Source organism: Bubalus kerabau, chromosome 7 (genome assembly GCF_029407905.1).
Source record: "Bubalus kerabau isolate K-KA32 ecotype Philippines breed swamp buffalo chromosome 7, PCC_UOA_SB_1v2, whole genome shotgun sequence".
Lineage (NCBI taxonomy): Eukaryota > Metazoa > Chordata > Mammalia > Artiodactyla > Bovidae > Bubalus > Bubalus kerabau.
The window spans coordinates 24568002-24588722 of record NC_073630.1 but is presented as its reverse complement, the minus strand read 5'-3'; the positions used below and the strand labels follow the sequence as shown (position 1 = coordinate 24588722).

The window sequence follows — 20721 nt, the reverse complement described above, 5'->3', positions numbered from 1 at the left end:
GGAGCTAGCTGAACAGAGAGAGGAGGGCCGCGCATTTACAGACAGAACATTGACAGCCCCAGCCAGAGTAGGAGGGACCACGGTCAGGGGAGGGCTGAAAGAGCATGATGTGGCCAGAGCGCAAGGAACGCAGGCTTCTGTGGATGGAGTCAGTGAAGCAAAGAAGAGAGGCAAGAGCCAGACCTGCAGAGCACACTCTCTGTAGAGAGTGTGAAAGAATTTAAACTTGACCCTGAGAGCAGATGGAGGAAGCCTTCAGATTTCAAACAAGAGCAGAGGAGCGTGATGGCGCGTACATTTTGAACACATTGCCTCAGCTGTAGGGTAACCCACAAATCATGGGAGCAAGAGTGTAACAGGTGCCTGGGCAAGGGGACAGCGTGAACTTGGGCAGGCACAGTAGAGTCGAGGAGACGCGACAGATGGGAGAGATCTGGAGGTAGAATCAGCAGGCTCAGTGCCTGATTGGATGGAGTGGGTGTCGGGCATCAGGCTCACCCCCAGCTCTGCGGAGGCACTGTCCACAGAGATGGGGAACGTGCCAGGAGAAGCTCTGTAATATGGTGTGTCTTAGCCTTTCTCACCACATGCCAGGAGTGCATGGCCAGAGCCCTTTGTGACAGGGTATCCACCTGTCAGAAATACCCTATTATGCATTTGTAGAAACCTAAAACAAAAAAAGCTTCATCAAAAGAGGCAGCTGCCAGATATGTAAAGCTCTGAGCAAAGGTTGCCAGGGTGTATGAGAGCTCTGAAAAGTCAAAGTTTTAGTCGCTCAGTGGTGTCTGACTCTTTGGGACCCCACGGACTATATCTCTCTCCAGGCTCCTCTGTCCATGGAATTCTCCAGGCAAGAATATGGGAACTGTGACAAAGGAATCAGTTCATTCTCATCAACTGCACATCAAAATTGAATCAAGTCAGCACCTTGACAGTGCTCTTAGGGAGATAGTACAAAACAAAACAATTTGGAAAAAAAAAACTGAAACTATTCAGCTCTTTGAATAGTATTTAACAAACACTTAAGGACCTTCCACTAGTTAACACTTCCATAGAGCTTTTGGTGTACACACACACACACACACATACCATTTTAGAAGGGTCTTTGGAAAAACTGATATGTTTTCTAATCACCTTTTGGCAACTGCAAATAAAAATGCTTAAGTCTTTTTATCAATACATGGATCTTTCTGGTATGATTTTTAAGTGAAATAAAAGGTGGGGGGGAATACATAAATCAAAAATTCACCAATTCAGAATTAAAGAACATAATCCTTGAATTAGTATTAATAAAATATCAATCTAAAAAGTTAATGTCAGTTTTTAATTTTAATTATAAAAGGAAATTTTCATTATCTCAAGATCAGCTATCCTAGATTTATGCATATATAATTTTAAAACAGTTATTACTTATAAGTAAATAGATGCAGTTAAAGTGCCTTTTTAAACCTTCAAAGAAAGCTTTCCAACGATGGCTAAGTATTCTCTAAAATACATAGTAGTGTATAGCACACTAGTTTTTCCCTGAAAATAGGACAAAAGAAAATCAAACTCAGCTAATCTGTTTGATTCACTTTGCTTCTCAGATTGATGGATTCCAACTAAAAATTTATTACTTCTAGGTTTTATGTACAATATGGTTTTTCTAACCATTCATTTTATGGGAAAATGGGGAATAAACATCTTCAACTCTGATGAAGTGAAGCGTACCTTTTTAACAAGGAAATTAATGACCGTGTCGAAGCGCCATGTTTTATTCTTCACATGTCTCTACTGGCACAACATCCTTTCCACTTTAGTTATATTTGGGTTTTGTCTATGTTTTCACTAAGATTACTTTTGTTGTTGATATTTTTTTTTTCCTCCTCAGAAGAACAAACTGCTGAAGTGGAGACCGAGGATCCCCAGCCAGGTCCTTGGCAAATGTCGTCAGGAAAAGATGTGCCAGAGTGCAAGACTCAGTAGACTCCGCTCTGCCACTTTCCTGCAGGCCCAGCATTCCATGTTTGGAAATGTCTGTGTTTATTTCTTTATGTGTCTATCCCTGGCAGTCATGTCTCAATCCAACTTCAGTTCAGTTCCCACTTTGCCACTAGGGTTGGAAGATGAAGGAATGGGATGCATTCCCATAATCTAGAATGGTGATAGCAATATACCTTCTTCTTAAATGTGGTAATCCTTTAGAAGTTGAAAAGTTTTATTTATTTATATGTTTTATAAAGAATAAAGTTATTGAAGGAAATTTCCAATCTTTCCATGTATACATAAAATGTATATATTTTTATTAATATAAAGTTATCCACATATGACTTAGAGAATTCCAAAGCATAAGTCATAAGTGAATATAAAGTATCATTTGATTAACAAAATTACAGACTCTTCTTTTAGTGTCTTGAACATTCAGTAAATGTTTGATTACTTGTTCCAGATCATAGCACCATGTAATTTAACTGATGGTTTCTTGGGGGGATACTCAGAGTATATCTGGCCCTCCTCTCTTCTTCTGTGTTGACTTTCAGAATTTTCCTGTAAAAATATACATATGCATTCCATATTTCGGCTGTTAAGGGATAGCAAGTGATACAGCCTCTGCATTTTCTAGTTTTAATCTTCCTTTTGCTGAAACAGCTATGGAAGTTGTTTCTCACTTTCCAGTTACAACCCACCCCACTCTCTGTGCAAGCACTCTAAATTGGTTTGTTATTAGACTTTGTAGTCGGTTGCACTTCATTAGCAACTGGAAAAAAACCACACCAATTTATTGTGTCCTTTAATTTTAGACATGAGGAAACAGCGCCAGAGTTTCTATCAAGGTAGAGTTTTCTAAATCTGAGGTGCCCACAGATACACAAGGCATCTGGACTTCATGTAGTCTGTAAAACCTCTTAAGTTCAGTATTAACTTGTGTGTGTGGATCCATTTTTCTAGGATACTAAGGTTCATACTGTCTCTTGTCATATCCCCAGAGGGGTCTCTGACCTATAAGAGGTGGTTATGAACTATGGTTTTAGAAAGTATCTGATACTTTATATCACACGATTTTGAAAAACCACACAAAACAGCAAGATGCATTTAGAACAGAGTTAGTGATTTCAAGGCATTCTTGGCTCTTTGGTAAGAATATTTATTCAGAGAAAGAGATTATGAATTGCATCATAGTCATCATTCTAAAGTCTGTGGATAGGATATTTTCCCTTATCTTAACACCGTCATAGGAATTCACTAACGCTAAGGGGAAAGTGTCCCCTCCTATAATCCTGTCACCTGGACCTGTTTCTCCTTTCCACCGTTATCCAAACAAGACGCCGTAACAGCACTGGGGGTTTGATTCTTTACAATGTCCGCTTCCCCCAAAGTATTGACAATGGTAGGTAAATCCACCTGAATAATAAAACTGCTCTGTGTATGCTCACACAATTGTGTCCAACTCTGTGACCCCACAGACTATAGCCCGCCAGGCTCCTCTGTCCATGGGGTTTCCCGGGCAAGAATACTGGAGTGAGTCGGCATTCCTTTCCCCAGGGAACTAAAGGCCATTAACAGTAAAGTCAGTCATCGGGTTTCCAATCTAACAGAATGTTGCTTAAGTCTCTGAATTTGGATGTTCAGTTCCTTCCTCAGATTTGGGAAGTTTGGGGGCCATTATTTTTTCAAATCACTTTTTGTCCCCATCTCTCTTCTCAAAGTACCACCATATGTTGGTCCACTAAGTACCTAAGGCTCTCTACACTTTTCTTTTTTCCTTTAGGCTTCTCTGACTGGATAATTTCAAATGGCCAGTTTGTTGATTTTTCTGCTTGATCAAGTCTGCTGTTCAACCCCTCTAGTGAATTTTTCAATTGGATTATTATTCAGCACCAGAATTTGTTTGGTTCTTCTTCATAGTTTCTATTTACTTGTTAATATTTTCATGCTGTTCATGCATTATTTTCCAAAATTCATTTAGTTGTCTGCATTGTCTTGTAGATCATTGAGCTTCTGTTATTTTTAATTCTTTGATAGGTGATTCTTAGATCACCATTTTTTTGAGTTTCAGGAGATTTATCTTGTTTCTTTTGATAGTCCATGTTTGTGTGCCTTCTGATGTTTTGCTGGGTTTTATGCATTTGAAAAAAAGCAGCCACCTCTTCTAGTCTCATACAGGGAAACACCTTCATCAGTCAACTCGTTTATAGATTCTAGGGGGCCTCTGAAACCTTTGGAGGGTATGCTGCTTCCCTGGGCTTGCAAATGAGAGGGTTGCCAAATTCCTTTTCAGGCGCGCATGATCTCTCCCTCTGGTGTCCGTCTGCAGTACTGCAGGCTCTTTGGTGCAGCAGCAGCAAGTCACACCACGGTCCTTTTTTCTCATCGGCCCCCAGGCATCCAAAGTGTATCAGCTTCCCCGTCAGCACCCCAAGTCAGGCGAAACACAAACCAGTCTCTAGTGCAGCCATTCAGAAAGCTGGAACACCAGACACTCACTCTTCTCCTCCCTCCCAAGAATGAAGCCTCCAGGGGGCACCTGGGCCTGACTGCAGAGCCACACCAGTCTCTGCAGGTTCTCTGGTGCCAAGCCATGCCAGTTCCATGAACACTCCGAGTCAGGGGAGAGTAACCAGTTACTCAGGCACCCCTCAAAAAGCTGGAACTTCCGATGAACCTTCCACTCTCCTCTTTCCCCTGCGCCCCATGATGGGGAAACTGAGCCAGGGGCTAAGCTGTGCTAGCCCAGGGAGGGGTGGCTACAGGTGAAGTGAAACAGCTCTTCTCACCTGCTTCAGTGTGGCCGTTTCCAGCTTTGCCCTGACCTAGGGTACTGCCACCAGGGAAGCCCTTTTTTTTTTTTTTTTTTTTTTTTAAACTTTACAATATTGTATTAGTTTTGCCAAATATCGAAATGAATCCGCCACAGGTATACCTGTGTTCCCCATCCTGAACCCTCTTCCCTCCTCCCTCCCCATACCCTCCCTCTGGGTCATCCCAGTGCACCAGCCCCAAGCATCCAGTATCGTGCATCAAACCTGGACTGGCGACTCGTTTCATACATGATATTATACATGTTTCAATGCCATTCTCCCAAATCTCCCCTCCCTCTCCCTCTCCCACAGAGTCCATAAGACTGATCTATACATCAGTGTCTCTTTTGCTGTCTCGTACACAGGGTTATTGTTACCATCTTTCTAAATTCCATATATATGCGTTAGTATACTGTATTGGTGTTTTTCTTTCTGGCTTACTTCACTCTGTATAATAGGCTCCAGTTTCATCCACCTCATTAGAACTGATTCAAATGTATTCTTTTTAATGGCTGAGTAATACTCCATTGTGTATATGTACCACAGCTTTCTTATCCATTCATCTGCTGATGGGCATCTAGGTTGCTTCCATGTCCTGGCTAATATAAACAGTGCTGCGATGAACATTGGGGTACACGTGTCTCTTTCCCTTCTGGTTTCCTCAGTGTGTATGCCCAGCAGTGGGATGGCTGGATCATAAGGCAGTTCTATTTCCAGTTTTTTAAGGAATCTCCACACTGTTCTCCATAGTGGCTGTACTAGTTTGCATTCCCACCAACAGTGTAAGAGGGTTCCCTTTTCTCCACACCCTCTCCAGCATTTATTGCTTGTAGACTTTTGGATCGCAGCCATTCTGACTGGCGTGAAATGGTACCTCATAGTGGTTTTGATTTGCATTTCTCTGATAATGAGTGATGTTGAGCATCTTTTCATGTGTTTGTTAGCCATCTGTATGTCTTCTTTGGAGAAATGTCTATTTAGTTCTTTGGCCCATTTTTTGATTGGGTCATTTATTTTTCTGGAATTGAGCTGCAGGAGTTGCTTGTATATTTTTGAGATTAGTTGTTTGTCAGTTGCTTCATTTGCTATTATTTTCTCCCATTCTGAAGGCTTCCTTTTCACCTTGAGAAAGCCTTTGACAAAATTCAACATCCATTTATGATAAAAACTCTCCAGAAAGCAGGAATACAAGGAACATACCTCAACATAATAAAAGCTATATATGACAAACCCACAGCAAACATTATCCTCAATGGTGAAAAATTGAAAGCATTTCCTCTAAAGTCAGGAACAAGACAAGGGTGCCCACTTTCACCATTACTATTCAACATAGTTTTGGAAGTTTTGGCCACAGCAATCAGAGCAGAAAAAGAAATAAAAGGAATCCAAATTGGAAAAGAAGAAGTAAAACTCTCACTATTTGCAGATGACATGATCCTCTACATAGAAAACCCTAAAGACTCCACCAGAAAATTACTAGAACTAATCAATGATTATAGTAAAGTTGCAGGATATAAAATCAACACACAGAAATCCCTTGCATTCCTATACACTAATAATGAGAAAACAGAGAAATTAAGGAAACAATTCCATTCACCATTGCAACGGAAAGAATAAAATACTTAGGAATATATCTACCTAAAGAAACTAAAGACCTATATATAGAAAACTATAAAACACTGGTGAAAGAAATCAAAGAGGACACTAATAGATGGAGAAATATACCCTGTTCATGGATTGGAAGAATCAATATAGTGAAAATGAGTATACTACCCAAAGCAATTTATAGATTCAATGCAATCCCTATCAAGCTACCAACGGTATTCTTCACAGAGCTAGAACAAATAATTCCACAATTTGTATGGAAATACAAAAAACCTCGAATAGCCAAAGCTATCTTGAGAAAGAAGAATGGAACTGGAGGAATCAACCTACCTGACTTCAGGCTCTACTACAAAGCCACAGTTATCAAGACAGTATGGTACTGGCACAGAGACAGAAATATTGATCAATGGAACAAAATAGAAAGCCCAGAGATAAATCCACGCGCATATGGACACCTTATCTTTGACAAAGGAGGTAAGAATATACAATGGATTAAAGACAATCTCTTTAACAAGTGGTGCTGGGAAAACTGGTCAACCACTTGTAAAAGAATGAAACTAGAACACTTTCTAACACCGTACACAAAAATAAACTCAAAATGGATTAAAGACCTCAACGTAAGACCAGAAACTATAAAACTCCTAGAGTAGAACATAGGCAAAACACTCTCCGACATACATCACAGCAGGATCCTCTATGACCCACCTCCCAGAATATTGGAAATAAAAGCAAAAATAAACAAATGGGACCTAATTAAACTTAAAAGCTTCTGCACAACAGGGAAGCCCTTCTTAACTGGCTTCTAAAGTTTTCACAAAAGTATTTTGGCCCATATATTGTTGTTAAGTTGGTGTCTGTCAGGGAAAGAGCTTCTGTCCCTCCATCTCTCTGACATCTCACTTGGTATGTTGTTTACCTCTAATAATAACGAGTTTCAATATTGTGAATGACTGCAAAGGAACGATTATGAAAATCAGCAATGGAAACTCGTGAGAATGTTAAAAAACAATACTATGGTCAGACAATACTCAAATGATCTGAAAAGCAAAATTAGGAACAAAGAAGACAAAATATTATTCATAGGAAACATGCTCTCGAACCTCACAGTTATTACCGAGACCTTACCATTCATATTCAGCAAATATTAAACAACCATCAACTACGTGCTCATCATCAGTCTAGGCACCAAAATGTACCGCCTTTGTGGAACTCGTCGTATTTGGAAAACAACGCATATAGTTTTAATATGAACTGATCACAGTGTAAAGGTGGAAAAGTTACAGTCCCTAGCTTTGGAGAAATTTAGTCCACTGACAATACAAATGGTTAAGCAGATATTTGCATTACCATGAGACAGGCGGTCATAAAGCAACCACTACTGTTGAAGATCAGGGGATGAAGGAAGGCTCAAGAAAGCTGCCTCAAGAAAAAGTATCAGAGTTGGCCTTGATTAGAGAACTCTGGTGTTCATAAAATGTGTATTCCAAAATCTTCAAAAGTCAAAGAAAAGGGATTGTTATTAAAGCAAGGAGCACAGCTGGATAATGGTTTCAGATCATTAGACTCAACAGTATAAACTATAGTAGGGCAATGAGGTTCTGTTACCAAAAACTAGGCCAGGGTGTTTTGGGTTTTGGTGTCTTTTTTTTTTTCCTAAGGACAATATTTTCTATCCATTGTAATTGAATTTTTAATAATGTTTATTAAGTAGAAAAACACTCTATCAAGTACTCCAATACTTCGGCCACCTGATGGGAAGAGCCGACTCATCGGAAAAGACCCTGTTGCTGAGAAAGATTGAAGGCAGGAGGAAAAGGGCATGACAGAGAATGAGACGGTTGGACCGCATCACCAAAAATGAATGGACCTGAGTTTGAGCAAACTCCAGGAGTTGGTGATGGACAGGGAAGCCTGGCGTGCTGCAGTCCGTGGGGTCACAGGGTCGGACACAACAACTGAACAACAAAGTACAAAAATAGCATATTCTACTGATGGCTTCACACGCCAAGTCCTTCCTCCTCGTGACATCCCTGAGGCAAGTGCTGTGATCGTTCACAGACGAGAAAACAGATTTGTAGAGTTAAGTGACTGACTTAGCTAGTGAGGGCAAGATGTGGGACTTACCTTCATCCTTCTGACTTCACAGTCTTTGTTCCGAGCCACTGTGATTGCTATAAATACACATTCACTCCAAGAGCAAAAAGCATGATCTAAAGAAGTTTATTTTCTCACATGAGAAGTTCAGAGAGCTGACTTTCAACAGTTATGGTTACTATAGGACAGCCTGTCACATGGTAATGCTGTCAACTTGAGGCTGTCTTCAAGGAACCAAGGCCCTTCTCTCACTCACCCTGCTGTCTTTAACGTATGCTTCTGACCTCACACCAAGTCACAGCATGGTTGCCATGTCCCTAGGCATCACAACTGCATTCCAGGAGAAAAGGGCAAAAGTCAAAAGCCTTTCAGAGAGTCCTCAGCGTTCTATCCAAGAAGGAAGATCTCGGAGATTTCAGCTTACATTTATTTCATTGACCAGCTCTAGAAGAAAAGACGGCTGGGAATTTGAGAGTTGTTTTCCAGCTTTTATAAAGTAAAAGGCAGGGGAAAGTGAGTTACGTGGGTATTGAGAGACCCCCTACTTAAATAGCACATGCACAAACTAGCCTAAACAGTCTCTAGGCTCAGTTACATGCCTGTTAAGTATGAGTTAGTAAGCCTTGTAGAGAGGGCTCACATGATCCAGTAAATCTTTTTCCATGTGATATTTCCATTCCCTTTAGCCAAACTTGATTTTTGGCTCTTACCCAGCTTGCACTTCGAAGTTCCCCGACTCAGCCCCCGCTGTGCACTCAAGATGACTGCGTTCTGCCACTACGTTTGTAATGAGTGTTAGAATAGATTGCGTGTGACAAAAAAACCACACCCATACCTTAAAAGCACGAGAGAATTTCCCCGCCTCAAAACAATCTAGGTCAGGGTGCAAGAAGGAAGGCTCCAGGATCTTCAATGACCTGGTTTCCTTCTATTTTGTTGCTAACTTTCACATGCAACTCCTGGCTCATTCTCTCTCGAGTGCCCCCAGAGCAGCACAAAGTAAGTGCAAATAAAAGAGCAGGACTTCTGTAAAATTCGTGAAGGAAGTGATTTCCACATTCTAAGACACCAGATGGTTGGAAGGCATCACCGACTGGATGGACATGAGTTTAAGCAAGCTCCGGGAGCTGGTGGTGCACAGGGAAGCCTGGCGTGCTGCAATCCATGGGGTCGCAAAGAGTCGGACACGACTGAGCGACTGAACTGAAGACACCAGTAAGATGCTTTTCCTCTTTTTCCTTCTAGCAGTCGGAGTTAACAGTTCTACCTAAACTCCACTAGATGGCAGCACATACACATAAAATATGTGAATGTGCGCCTAATTTTCTAAAAACTGAAACTTGAACTACAAATCCCAACAGGCATTACTAGGCACCTGACTTGCTTCTGCACAAAGGTCTTAAGTTTCTTGCCAGCGCAGTGATCTGGAGGACGCCATGAACTTGCTGCTCTAAAGTAAGTTTCCCAATATATTAAAAAGGAAACTTTGGCGTCGGGGTGGGGGTGGGGGGCGGGGAAGGAGAGTTGTAATTTTCAGAAGTTACTTTGTTCTGCACATTACCTCCTTCAGGATTAGTTTTAGCCGTAAGTTCAGGGTAAGGAGGGATGTCTAAGTTAATTTGAAACTCTGGTAAGTTTTTCAAAATAGCCAAAGGAGTCTATTGTAGACATCCTTTTTCCGGTTCGTCAAGAATTCCTGTAAATGCTCTGTGTCTCTGGACTCTGCATTCTTACTGCGGAGGGTGGGGCTTCAATCCCTGGTCGGGGAACTAAGATCCCATAAGCAAGGTGGGCCAAATAAAAAAATTAGCAATGTGATTCTAATATTTGGAGTAAGCAATCCATCTTGTCTGGTTTTCACGTTGAATTTATTGAAAGTTGCCTCATTTCGCCATTTCAGATTATGTTTGCACTCATTTTTCCAAACGCGTCTTCGTGTAATCGTTCAGTTTATCTAGTTATAAGGCTTTGGATCTAAAATCTGACCCCAGAAAGACAGGGAGGACAGCTTGGAGGAGGCCATCAGTGAGCAAAACGGCTGCCCTGTGCTTCAAGCGCTTTTAAAAAGTAAGCGCTTCTCTAGGTGTCAAAGCTTCCTGGCATGTGCCTTCACAGGGCCATGGGCCAAAAGTCACTAATGACAGCAGTGTAAAGTAGCAGCTTTTTAATACATCATGCTCAGGATTGGGGGCTGTAACTTAACTTTTACCACAGTTTAACTTAAAATGTATCACTCATATAAGAAGGAAAAAAAAAAAAAACTGAAATTGCATCAAAGTAGGTCGGGCATCGTGAACGTCCTGCTTCTCCGTCAATCACAGAGCATCAGTGAAGTCGTAAGCTAGTCCCTGGGGGTAGTTCTTAGAACCACGCGCTGTCAGTCTGGTCCTGCAAGAAACTTGACTCCTAGAGAAAGTTACACACGCACGAGTTTTATTAGAGGAAATGCTGGTGTGGGAGAAAATGAGGAGGGAACTGGGGCTGGGAGAACGGTCAGACCACGAAGGAACCGGGGAGCGGACGAGGGGCCGAGCAGGGTGCGCGCATCCTGCTTCCCTTGCAGTCCGCAGGAGGAGCGCCACCGCAGGCAGGCGGGAGGGGCTCGGCGTGTCCCCGACCTGGTTTCGCCTTGGCAGTCGTGCCGCAAGCAGGCACCGGAAATGGCCCGGGGGCGGTGGCCTCGGCACAAACTCAGAGATGGGTTTCAGACCGCAGCGCTGGCTTCATGGTCAGTTACGGGTACCAATTCCGCGGAGCCGCAAGGCCCTGGCTCCCTGTGGGGATTTAGAACCACAAGGTCTTCTCTGTATCCAGGATCAGGAGGCCTGGGTTTGAATTCCTAGCCGTAAAACACTAGGCGAACCACGTAATCTCTTTGAAATCAGTGCACTGGCGACCAGGCCCTGGGTCAGCTCTTAAACACTCTCACCGCTGCTCTCTACCCCTCTATTTGTCCACTGCCTCTGCACGACTGCAGTTTCCTCCGAAGGAAACCGTCTGCTCAGTCCCTCCCCAGGCCTGCTCTCCAGTGAGCTTTCCAGAATACACATCTGGTCATGCCGTGCTCTCAAATCCTCCCGTGCCGATTGCCCACAGGAGTAACTAGCCCTCAGCGTGGAGAGCTAGGACAAAGGTTGGAGGCTTGAAAGTGTAGGCAAGTTACCGCAAAAAGCCAAGGTTGGCTGACAAGAACAGAAAAAAGTTCAAAAATAAATGACTGGATCATGTGAGCCCTCCAGGCTAGACTAGCTAGCTCTCTGCACTCTTTATCAGACAGGTAATGAGCAGACTCGGAAGGTTATTTTGTGCATGTGCTATCTGTTAGCTCACTCAACACCTACCCAACTCGCCTCCCCCAACCCCTACCCTTTTCACTTTATAAAGACTGGAAAATAAAACTCAAATTCTTAGCCTCTGCTGCTAAAACTGGCCAACAAAACATGGGCTGGAATTTCAGAGGAGGGCTTCCTCCCAAAATAGAAAAGCAAGGTCTCTGAAAGACTTCTGTCTTTTGCTCCCTTCCTTCTTTTTTGCCTGGAATGCAGATATGATGTCTTGGGAGAAAGCAGCCATTTTGTGCCTTGTTGTGTGGTCAGAGGCATACACTAAGAACTGCAGGGTGAGAGAAAGAACTTGGTTCCCTGCAGACAGCCTCATTTGATCATCACTTGACTCTTCACTACCTGTAACCTCATCACTAGCCTTTCCTGTCACCCTGCGATCTGTTACAGTCCAAGCATTGACCAGGTATCTTCTGTAGATCCTATTTCCCCTCTGTCAGACTTCCTCAGTCCTCCCTTTTAAAAATCACTATTTGTGTCTGTTAAAGTGTTACTGCTGAATGCTCAGACTTTAATCAGCAGCACTGTGGGGTAGGATGTTCACATACGGAAGAGTAAGGAGGCCTGACGTTAGTCCTGGCTTTGCTGTTGACCAGCTCTGTGACCTTGAGCAGGTCAAATCAGTTCCCTCAGATGTAAAAGGGGGGTTTGGACAGGCTCTGACTTTCCAACTCTTATTTTTCAATGACTCTCTGAGGCCAACTGTGAAATCGTCCCAAGAGACCCGGAAAAACCACAGATGATTGGTAGTACAGACCCCAAGAAAAGTGTACAAGGGAGGAATCAAGGAGCAGTCCCAAGTAGGGAGGACCCACGCAGTGTTTGCAGGGAGGGGCAGCGGGGAGAACAGTGGTGGGCTGTATCAGCAGCAGGGGCTGAAACGACCTGAAGATGGCTTAAAGTCTGCTGTCTGTCTGTCAGTTACCACTTCAGTGTGTGATAGTCGCTTGGTCATGTCCAACTCTACGACCCCATGGACTGCAGCCCTCCAGCTTCCTCTGTCCGTGGGATTTTCCAGGCAAGGATACTGGACCGGGTTACCATTCGCTTCTCCAGGGGATCTTCCCAGGCCAGGGATCAAACCTGTGTCTCCTGCACTGCACAGATTCTTTACTGACTGAGCTACTAGGGCTTTGCTAAATGTTTTTATATGCAAAGCTAGGCATTTAGGGCAAGCATTCTTGGAGATTGATGGGGATCTTCTCAGGTGGTGGGAATATTTGACAGAGGTGTGTGTCTTCAGGGTCTTAAAGGAGTCCATTGAACCATTCCTTCTAAATGTTACTGCACAAGGCCATGGGCTACAGTATAAGCCATTAAATACACGTCTGTAGATTAAACCGCAGGTTCCAGGATGGGTCGACTTGATGGGAAGGTCATTGTTCTCACGGCTGCCGCTCAGGGGATCGGCCGAGCAGCCGCGTTGGTAAGTTGTTATCTTTTGTTGCTTGCTTACTAACTTTTGTGGTACCAAATTACAGGGCCAGGTACCATGGTTATTTAGTTCTGCTCTTTTTTTTTTTTTTTTCCCTTTTGTGCTTCTGTTGTCTTAAGTTACAAAAAAGGAAAGTGACTCCTCCGACTCCAGGCAGATGAAGGAATGAATACCTCACATTTATCCTGTGACATCACTGATAACCTTTGACCTGAGAAACTTATCTGTCTGCCTTAGTGTCTCTGCACCATAATAAAGTCACTGAAGGGGCCCTACACAAGTGCATTGTTTTCTGAAATTATGTCAGTTCAGAGGCAGGACTCCAGACTTATGAGACTATCAAGTTATCTTTGCCTTCTAATTTGTATCAACTTCTCTCACATGAAACCCCTACCTGAGCTAATAATCCACTTTTATTAAGAGGAAAAGTGTTGAAATAACCCATATTTCTTTTATTATTTCGATTTTAGTCACTGCTCAGAAATAGAATGCAGGCTGTAAAATCAAAGAAAGGTAGTATTTTGAGAGGTGTTCAATAACTGAATCCTAGTTTTTTTTTTTAATATATTTATTTGGTATTACAAAGTTGGGCTTCCCAGGTGGCACAGTGGTGAGGAATCCGCCTGCCAATACAGGAGACACAAGAGACTCGAGTTCGATCCCTGGGTCGGGAAGATCCTGTGGAGAAGGGAATGACAAGCCACTCCAGTATGCTTGCCTGGAGAATTCCATGGACAGAGCAGCCTGGTGGGCTACATGGGGCATGACTGAGCAACTGAGCACACACACACACACACACACACACACACACACACACAAAGGGACAAAGTCAACTGGCAAGCACAGTGTATGTCACATTGTTCTAATTAATGATAAAACAGGTTAAAAATGTGAAGAATGAGGTGAGACTAGGTAGTGTGAAATTTCACCTATTTCTTGGGGTGAATAATAGCGACAATAAGATAAAGGGGAGAGGCTAAGTGACTCTCGGTTCACAAGAGCAGTTTAACCAAGTAAACAAAGGATTTATTTGTGCGTTGTGTCTACCAGGCTTTTGCAAAAGAAGGTGCCAAAGTCATAGCCACCGATATCAATGAATCCAAACTTCAGGAACTGGATAAGTACCCAGGTAAGCATCTCTATAGCTTGATTTTGACATTGGAGTCTACAAGGGATTATGAAGCATTAGCACTTTACATGTTGAAAGAAAATTCCTTAGCTGTTCAGCTCCACGGGCCTTCTTTTTTAGAGCCAGATTCTCTGATACCCAGTTTGTATTCTGTGAGCCTGCAGACAAAAATCTGTACACGTAAATGTGTGAACGAAGTTTTTAAGATGCATACTTAAAATTTTTTATTTATCCAACATGTCAAAGGATTCAGTAGCTAATTATGAAGTCGGATGTGACCATTTAACAGTCATTGTGACAACTTCTTACTTCTGAGCCCCCCTCCTCTAAGGGCAGCAAGTGTCCAAGAGAAACATGACGTTTGTCACAGGCGTAATTTTTTCTAGTAAAATATACATTTAAAATGTTAAAAGAAACAGGTGAAAAGTTTAAGAATATATTTTATTTAACTCAATATATCTAAAATACTGTAATTTTAACGTACTCATGATCAAAATTATTAATGGGGTATTTTACATTTTTTTCCTAAATCTTTGAAACCTGTGTGTATTTTACACTTAACAGCATGTTTCCAATCAGACTAGCTACACTTCAAGGGCTTAGTAGCCACGTGCAGCCAGTGGCTACTATACTGGAAACAGCTCAACCCTAACATTATGTATCATGACCAGAGACTCTAAGAGATTATTTAGGTGTTTATTACCCCTTATACTATGGGCTTCCCTGGTGGCTCAGACAGTAAAGAATTCGCCTGCAATGCAGGAGACCCAAGTTCTATCCCTGGGTCAGGAAGATCCCCTGGAGAAGGAAATGGCAACCCACTCCAGTATTTTTGCCTGGAGAATCCCATGGACAGAGGAGCCTGGTGGACCAAAGTCTACAGGGTTGCAGAGAGTCACTCAGGCATGTGCGACTACCAGTTTCTTTCTACCACTTGCTACATACACCACACTGAACCTAACTCCAACATCAGAGAGGTTCAGGTTACTCTGAAAGAAATCAGAACAGAGCACTTATTTAGAAGTTGAATAGAACAGGTTCCATGATCAGCACAGATCAGTTCACTGACCTAGTTATCTGCACTGGCCTCGTTAACTGCACGAGACTGTCTTCTAACAAATCAAGCTGTTGGAATAGAAAAGCACAGCAGAAAGGCGGCCTTTCTGAACCTTGGTTTCAGTCTTCCCTTTTTGTTTATAAACTTTTCTTTCTATATCCAAAACAGAATAATGAACTATGTATTATTAAAAAAAAAAAAAGGCATAAAAATAATGACTGTTGCTTCCATTTGAGAATGTTCAGGGGTTTTTGAGTAGCTGGTGCGGTGTGTGTTTCTCACACCCCCATGCCAGATCTCTTGTGGCCGGTTTTCAAATGTTGTCATCTCTTTGTCTGGCCTCTCATTTCTTCTCCTTGTAATTTGGTCCAGAAGTAAGTGATGATACCTTTGGCCGGCAGAGTCATTTCTGAAAAATAACAGAATTAACATAAAGGTAAAATACACAAGTAAAAACAATACCTTATCTACTGCCCCTGCCTTTACCCTTCACACAGACAGAATCCAGCATCACTGTAGCAGGGACTTGGCCTCTGGGGGAAAGAATGGGCTGAAATGAGCTGACTCGCAGCGATTACTGCTGGCTTACTGAGAAGCATCTGCTATCAATCATCCCCATGTCACTGTGAAGTCTTTACTCAGGAAAGACCTTTATCATTCAATTTAGAGACTAGAGAGAAGGGGAAGAAGAAAGAGAACTGTTATTGGGAGGTCAAATAGGGAGACTTCAAGATTTTTACTGTTAGTCTTAAGATTATGAAGACCCTACGAATGGGCAGCAATCCTACGAAGCCTACCATACAGATATTACCATCTTCGTACTTGGAAATAGCTGAATCTTCAAAGCTAAGCGTCCTTTATGGAGACAGGCAAATAGTGCCCTTTGTTTTATATTTCAGGTATTCACACTCGGGTCCTTGATGTCACAAAGAAGAAGCAAATTGACCAGTTTGCCAATGACATTGAGAGACTTGATGTTCTCTTTAATGTTGCTGGGTAATTCACAACTTTTCACTTCCACTCTTCTTACAGAAAGGTTTCTGCAACTTTCACACAAAGAATTTTGATAAAGCAAAATTATTCATTGTGAACCATAATATATTCCTTGGGGAATAGGGCTAAAATTTTGGACATAATTTTTATTAAAATTAAAATCAGCAAGTAAAACAGCCGTAGACATTGACATAGGCTTGGGGTCTACAGGGAGTTAGGGTCACTCAAGGCACCAGCACTAACACGAAGCTATTGCTCTTTTCAGGGCTGGTAACAGGCTCATGCCATGGACTTGTCACTGATGCTCTACTAAGACTGATAAAATAATATGAAAAACTTTTCCAGTAGAGTGTCTTTAACATGACCCTCTATCAGAGTACATTTACCAGAAGCCAAGTACTCAGGTTATTGAAATGTGAATGTCCCCAATTTTTTGGCACATTGGCACCCTACTCCAGTACTCTTTCCTGGAGAATCCCATGGACGGAGGAGCCTGGTGGGCTGCAGTCCATGGAGTAGCAAAGAGTCAGACACGACTGAGCGACTTCCCTTTCACTTTTCACTTTCATGCATTGAAGAAGGAAATGGCAACCCACTCCAGCGTTCTTGCCTGGAGAATCCCAGGGATGGCGGAGCCTGGTGGGCTGCCATCTATGGGGTCGCACAGAGTCGGCACAACAAGCGACTTAGCAGCAGCAGCAGCAAGTTCCTGATACCTCCCAAGCTCAGTGTTTCTTATTGGGACAGTCAATCCCAGCAAAAGAAGGTTCACATTGTACCTTTATACACAACACAAAGAGAATGGCTTAACTGAACATCATGGGGGTGGTACCAAGCTTCCTGAACCACGCATGTAAAGCTAGAAATGGAGCAGCTACATGTAGATACAGCCACTGCTGGAACCCACTCTCCCTTCTCAGGCATATCAGTAGATGTGAGTAAATAGGACCTCAGTAGATACCTTCCAGATGTCCCACTTTTCTTAGGTAGTGTTACATTTATACTCCTGCATTGGTAGAAGAATCCTAGAACGTTCTAATATAGTTTTGCGGTTCTACCTAATCATGATTCAGAGTGGAAAAAAAAAAATCTCTGCATTCATAGTTTATCATATGTTACAACGTATGAAAATTAAATTAGAGCAACAATTTGTGATGATCTGGTTTATAAATAATAACCTGCTCATCCCTCATATGAGGATATACACAGAACCATGGAAAAAACAATTAGCACAATTAGTTTTTGAGCATCTGTTAAGTTTTCAGCAACCTAAAGGATACAGAAATAGAGCGTGTGATTCTTGCTGTCATTCAGTTGAACTGGAAATACAGTGGTGCATAGGAATCAGAACCAACAATCTTTTATAATTAATTACATAATTTTGGTCTGGGGACAGTGAAATCAATAGGACTCAAGTGTTTAGAAAGCTTCCTTGAGGAAATGTGACTTCAAAAGAGTGAAGTTTATGTTAAAGGTTTTGCTTTGTTCTGCAGTGTTTACTCAGTATGTTAGAACTGTAGAGTAGGGGTACTGCTTTGCTACTCTGAGATGTTGAGACTTGTTTCCTTGAGTTTAGATTTCTCCTTGAGAATGTTAAATTTGTGCCACCAGAGGGCGCTCTTGAAATAGTAGTTAAGCATTCTATTCTCATTTGTTTTTTTATTTTTTTTTAATGGATTTCCCTGATGGTCAGATGGTAAAGAATCTCCCTGCAATGCAGGAGACCCCAGGTTTGATCCATGGGTCGGGAAGATCCCCTGAAGAAGGGAATGGCAACCCACTTCAGTATTCTTGCCTGGGAAATTTTCCTTGGAGTTTTGATTTCCCTTGAGAATGTTAAATTTGTGCCACCAGAGGGCGCTCTTGATCTTGAAATGATCGTTATGCAGCGTGTTCTCATTTGTTTAGTTTTGGGTTAGGGGTTTTGGGAGTTTTTTAATATGTATTTATTTTTGCTGCATCAGGTCTTAGTTGCAGCATGCAGGAATCTTTCATTGAGGCCCACGGACTCTCTACTTGAGGCAAGCGGGCTTAGTTGTCTTTAGCATGTGGGATCTTAGTTCCCTGCCCAGGGATGGAACCCACATTTCCTGCACTGGAACCTGAATTCTTCACCACTGGACCACCAAGAAATCCATGTTTATTTTTAATGACAGTGATTTTCCTGTGCAGTTGGTATAAAATCTCTTATATTTCTTAGTTTCCAAACTCCTGCTTTCTTTTAAAAGAAGTTTTTGGTCTTAAACTTTTTTAGCTTATGGTGTTAGAATACTTCACCTAATGTACTAAGTGATACTAGCTTTGACTTGTTAATAGTCTTGGTCATGGAAGGGACAATGGTCTAAGCCAATAAAGAACAATGAAAAGGATAAGGAAATTCAATAGAAGTTTTTTAGGATGATCATTTTCCCCATTGCTTAATCACTCTTCCAGTTTCGTCCATCACGGAACCATCCTGGACTGTGAGGAGACAGACTGGGACTTCTCGATGAACCTCAACGTCCGCAGCATGTACCTGATGATCAAGGCTTTTCTTCCTAAGGTAAGGTGACCAGCATCGCTAGCATAAGCACCAGGAAATAAGTAGGTCTCCACACTGGACATCCAGAGAGGATCCCCAGTCTGATAATAGCTCGCATACTGACTAACCTCTATTGAACATGTATATCAATACATTTAATAGAAATGAACTCATTTAACTTTCCACTTCATTCACTCAAGGGCTATGGGCCAGGCTGCATTTCAGATGAAGAAGGCATCAGAGAGCTAAGCAAAGTCCTTTCGATAATGAAGGTCCTGTGTTTGAGGGGTGAGATGGGACACTATGTCATCAAATAAACGTATAACATGTGGGATGGTTGTGAGTACTATGAATTAAAAAGATGCTAGTTTATCAGAGAGGTCCAGGAGGGCCTCACTGAAAAAGTGTAACTTTCATAGAAGTCCCAGGGGAGTGAGGGAGCCGACGGTTCAGCTATCTGGGATTGGCAGCAAGGAGGCTTGTGGGACCAAAGCAGCCTGATGAGGTAGGTGCTGCTTTATCACGTCCAGTGTGCAGAGGGATGAAGCTGGGGGGTTAGATAACTTGCCTGAGGTCATGTGACTAGTCAAATAATTAGCCATGTAACTAGGAAGTGGTTACAGCAGGGATTTGAAGCCTGGAAGCTGGGCCCCTTCTTTCTTTCCTCTCTTCCTTTATGGCTGGAGTGACCTTCTGTCGCTGTGCAGGGGCTCTCTCTAGTTGCGGCGAGCTGGGGCTGCTCTCTAGTGGTGCTGCAAGGTCTTCTCGTCGTGGGGGCTTCTCTCATTACGGAGTACAGGTTCTGGGTGTGCGGGCTTCAGTAATTGCGGCTCACCAGCTTAGCAGCCATGACGCACGGGCTTAGTCGCTTTGCGGCATGTAGGATCTTCTCAGACCAGGGGTTAGTCCTTGCTTGTCCCCTGCGTTGGCAGGCAGAGTCTTAACCACTGGACCACCAGGTAAGTCCTGGGCCCCTTCTCGAACGTCAGTGTCTAGACACACACTCATTGCTTTTCTGTACCCTGAGTATTTGCCTTGAACTCCTGCTTTCCGCCGAGCCACAGAGGTACCAGCAAGGTGAGAGACAGCGTGTGCTAAAGAGAGAGTATTCCTCCTGAGTCTGCTGCCCTCGCATTCACCAGCCTTCACACAACTCATCACTGTTTTAAATTTATTTTACAAACAACCATTAAGTGCCTTTCAACTGAGAGTGCCACACTACGTGCTCTGGGGGAGGGGAACAGAAATATGAAAAACACTGACTTCAGATGAGCTTATGAGCCAGCAGTAGCAGACAGCAGAGGCTCAGACAATGAACAAGGTGGACTTTGCACAGAACAGGCTCAGTTCAGGGTTGTAAATTGAACCCTAGTGAAATGCAGAAACGCTGGGCTGGAAGAAGCACAAGCCGGAATCAAGATTGCTGGGAGAAATATCACCTCAGATATGCAGATGACACCACCCTTATGACAGAAAGTGAAGAGGAACTAAAAAGCCTCTTGATGAAAGTGAAAGAGGAGAGTGAAAAAGTTGGCTTAAAGCTCAACATTCAGAAAACTAAGATCATGGCATCTGGTCCCATCACTTCATGGGAAATAGATGGGGAAACAGTGGAAACAGTGTCAGACTTTATTTTTGGGGGCTCCAAAATCACTGCAGATGGTGACTGCAGCCATGAAATTAAAAGACGCTTAGTCCTTGGACGCTTACTCCTTGGAGAAAAAGTTATGACCAACCTAGACAGCATATTAAAAAACAGAGACATCAT

At 42.6% G+C, this 20721-nt stretch overlaps 2 protein-coding genes across 10 annotated transcripts in view; both read left to right on the top strand.

Moving 5' to 3' along the window:
• Positions 1–2242, top strand: part of CENPE (centromere protein E) — an 84322-nt gene extending 82080 nt beyond the window's left edge. For 5 of the 6 annotated variants that reach the window (XM_055587861.1, XM_055587859.1, XM_055587857.1 and 2 more), the window contains one exon: positions 1871–2242. In XM_055587861.1, coding sequence (XP_055443836.1) covers positions 1871–1965 — 95 coding nt within the window. In that variant the 3' untranslated portion in view covers positions 1966–2242. The remainder of the gene's footprint in view (positions 1–1870) is intronic. The other variant, XM_055587858.1, reaches the window with a different exon arrangement.
• A 7633-nt stretch (positions 2243–9875) lies between these two features.
• Positions 9876–20721, top strand: part of BDH2 (3-hydroxybutyrate dehydrogenase 2) — a 28608-nt gene continuing 17762 nt past the window's right edge. The window contains exons 1-6 of one of the 4 annotated variants that reach the window (XM_055587855.1): positions 9892–9932; positions 12023–12224; positions 13153–13244; positions 14304–14382; positions 16339–16435; positions 18866–18974. In XM_055587855.1, coding sequence (XP_055443830.1) covers positions 13173–13244; positions 14304–14382; positions 16339–16435; positions 18866–18974 — 357 coding nt within the window. In that variant the 5' untranslated portion in view covers positions 9892–9932; positions 12023–12224; positions 13153–13172. Of the gene's footprint in view, positions 9933–12022; positions 12225–13152; positions 13245–14276; positions 14383–16338; positions 16436–18865; positions 18975–20721 lie in introns of all 4 variants that reach the window. The other 3 variants (XM_055587851.1, XM_055587854.1, XM_055587853.1) reach the window with 3 other exon arrangements.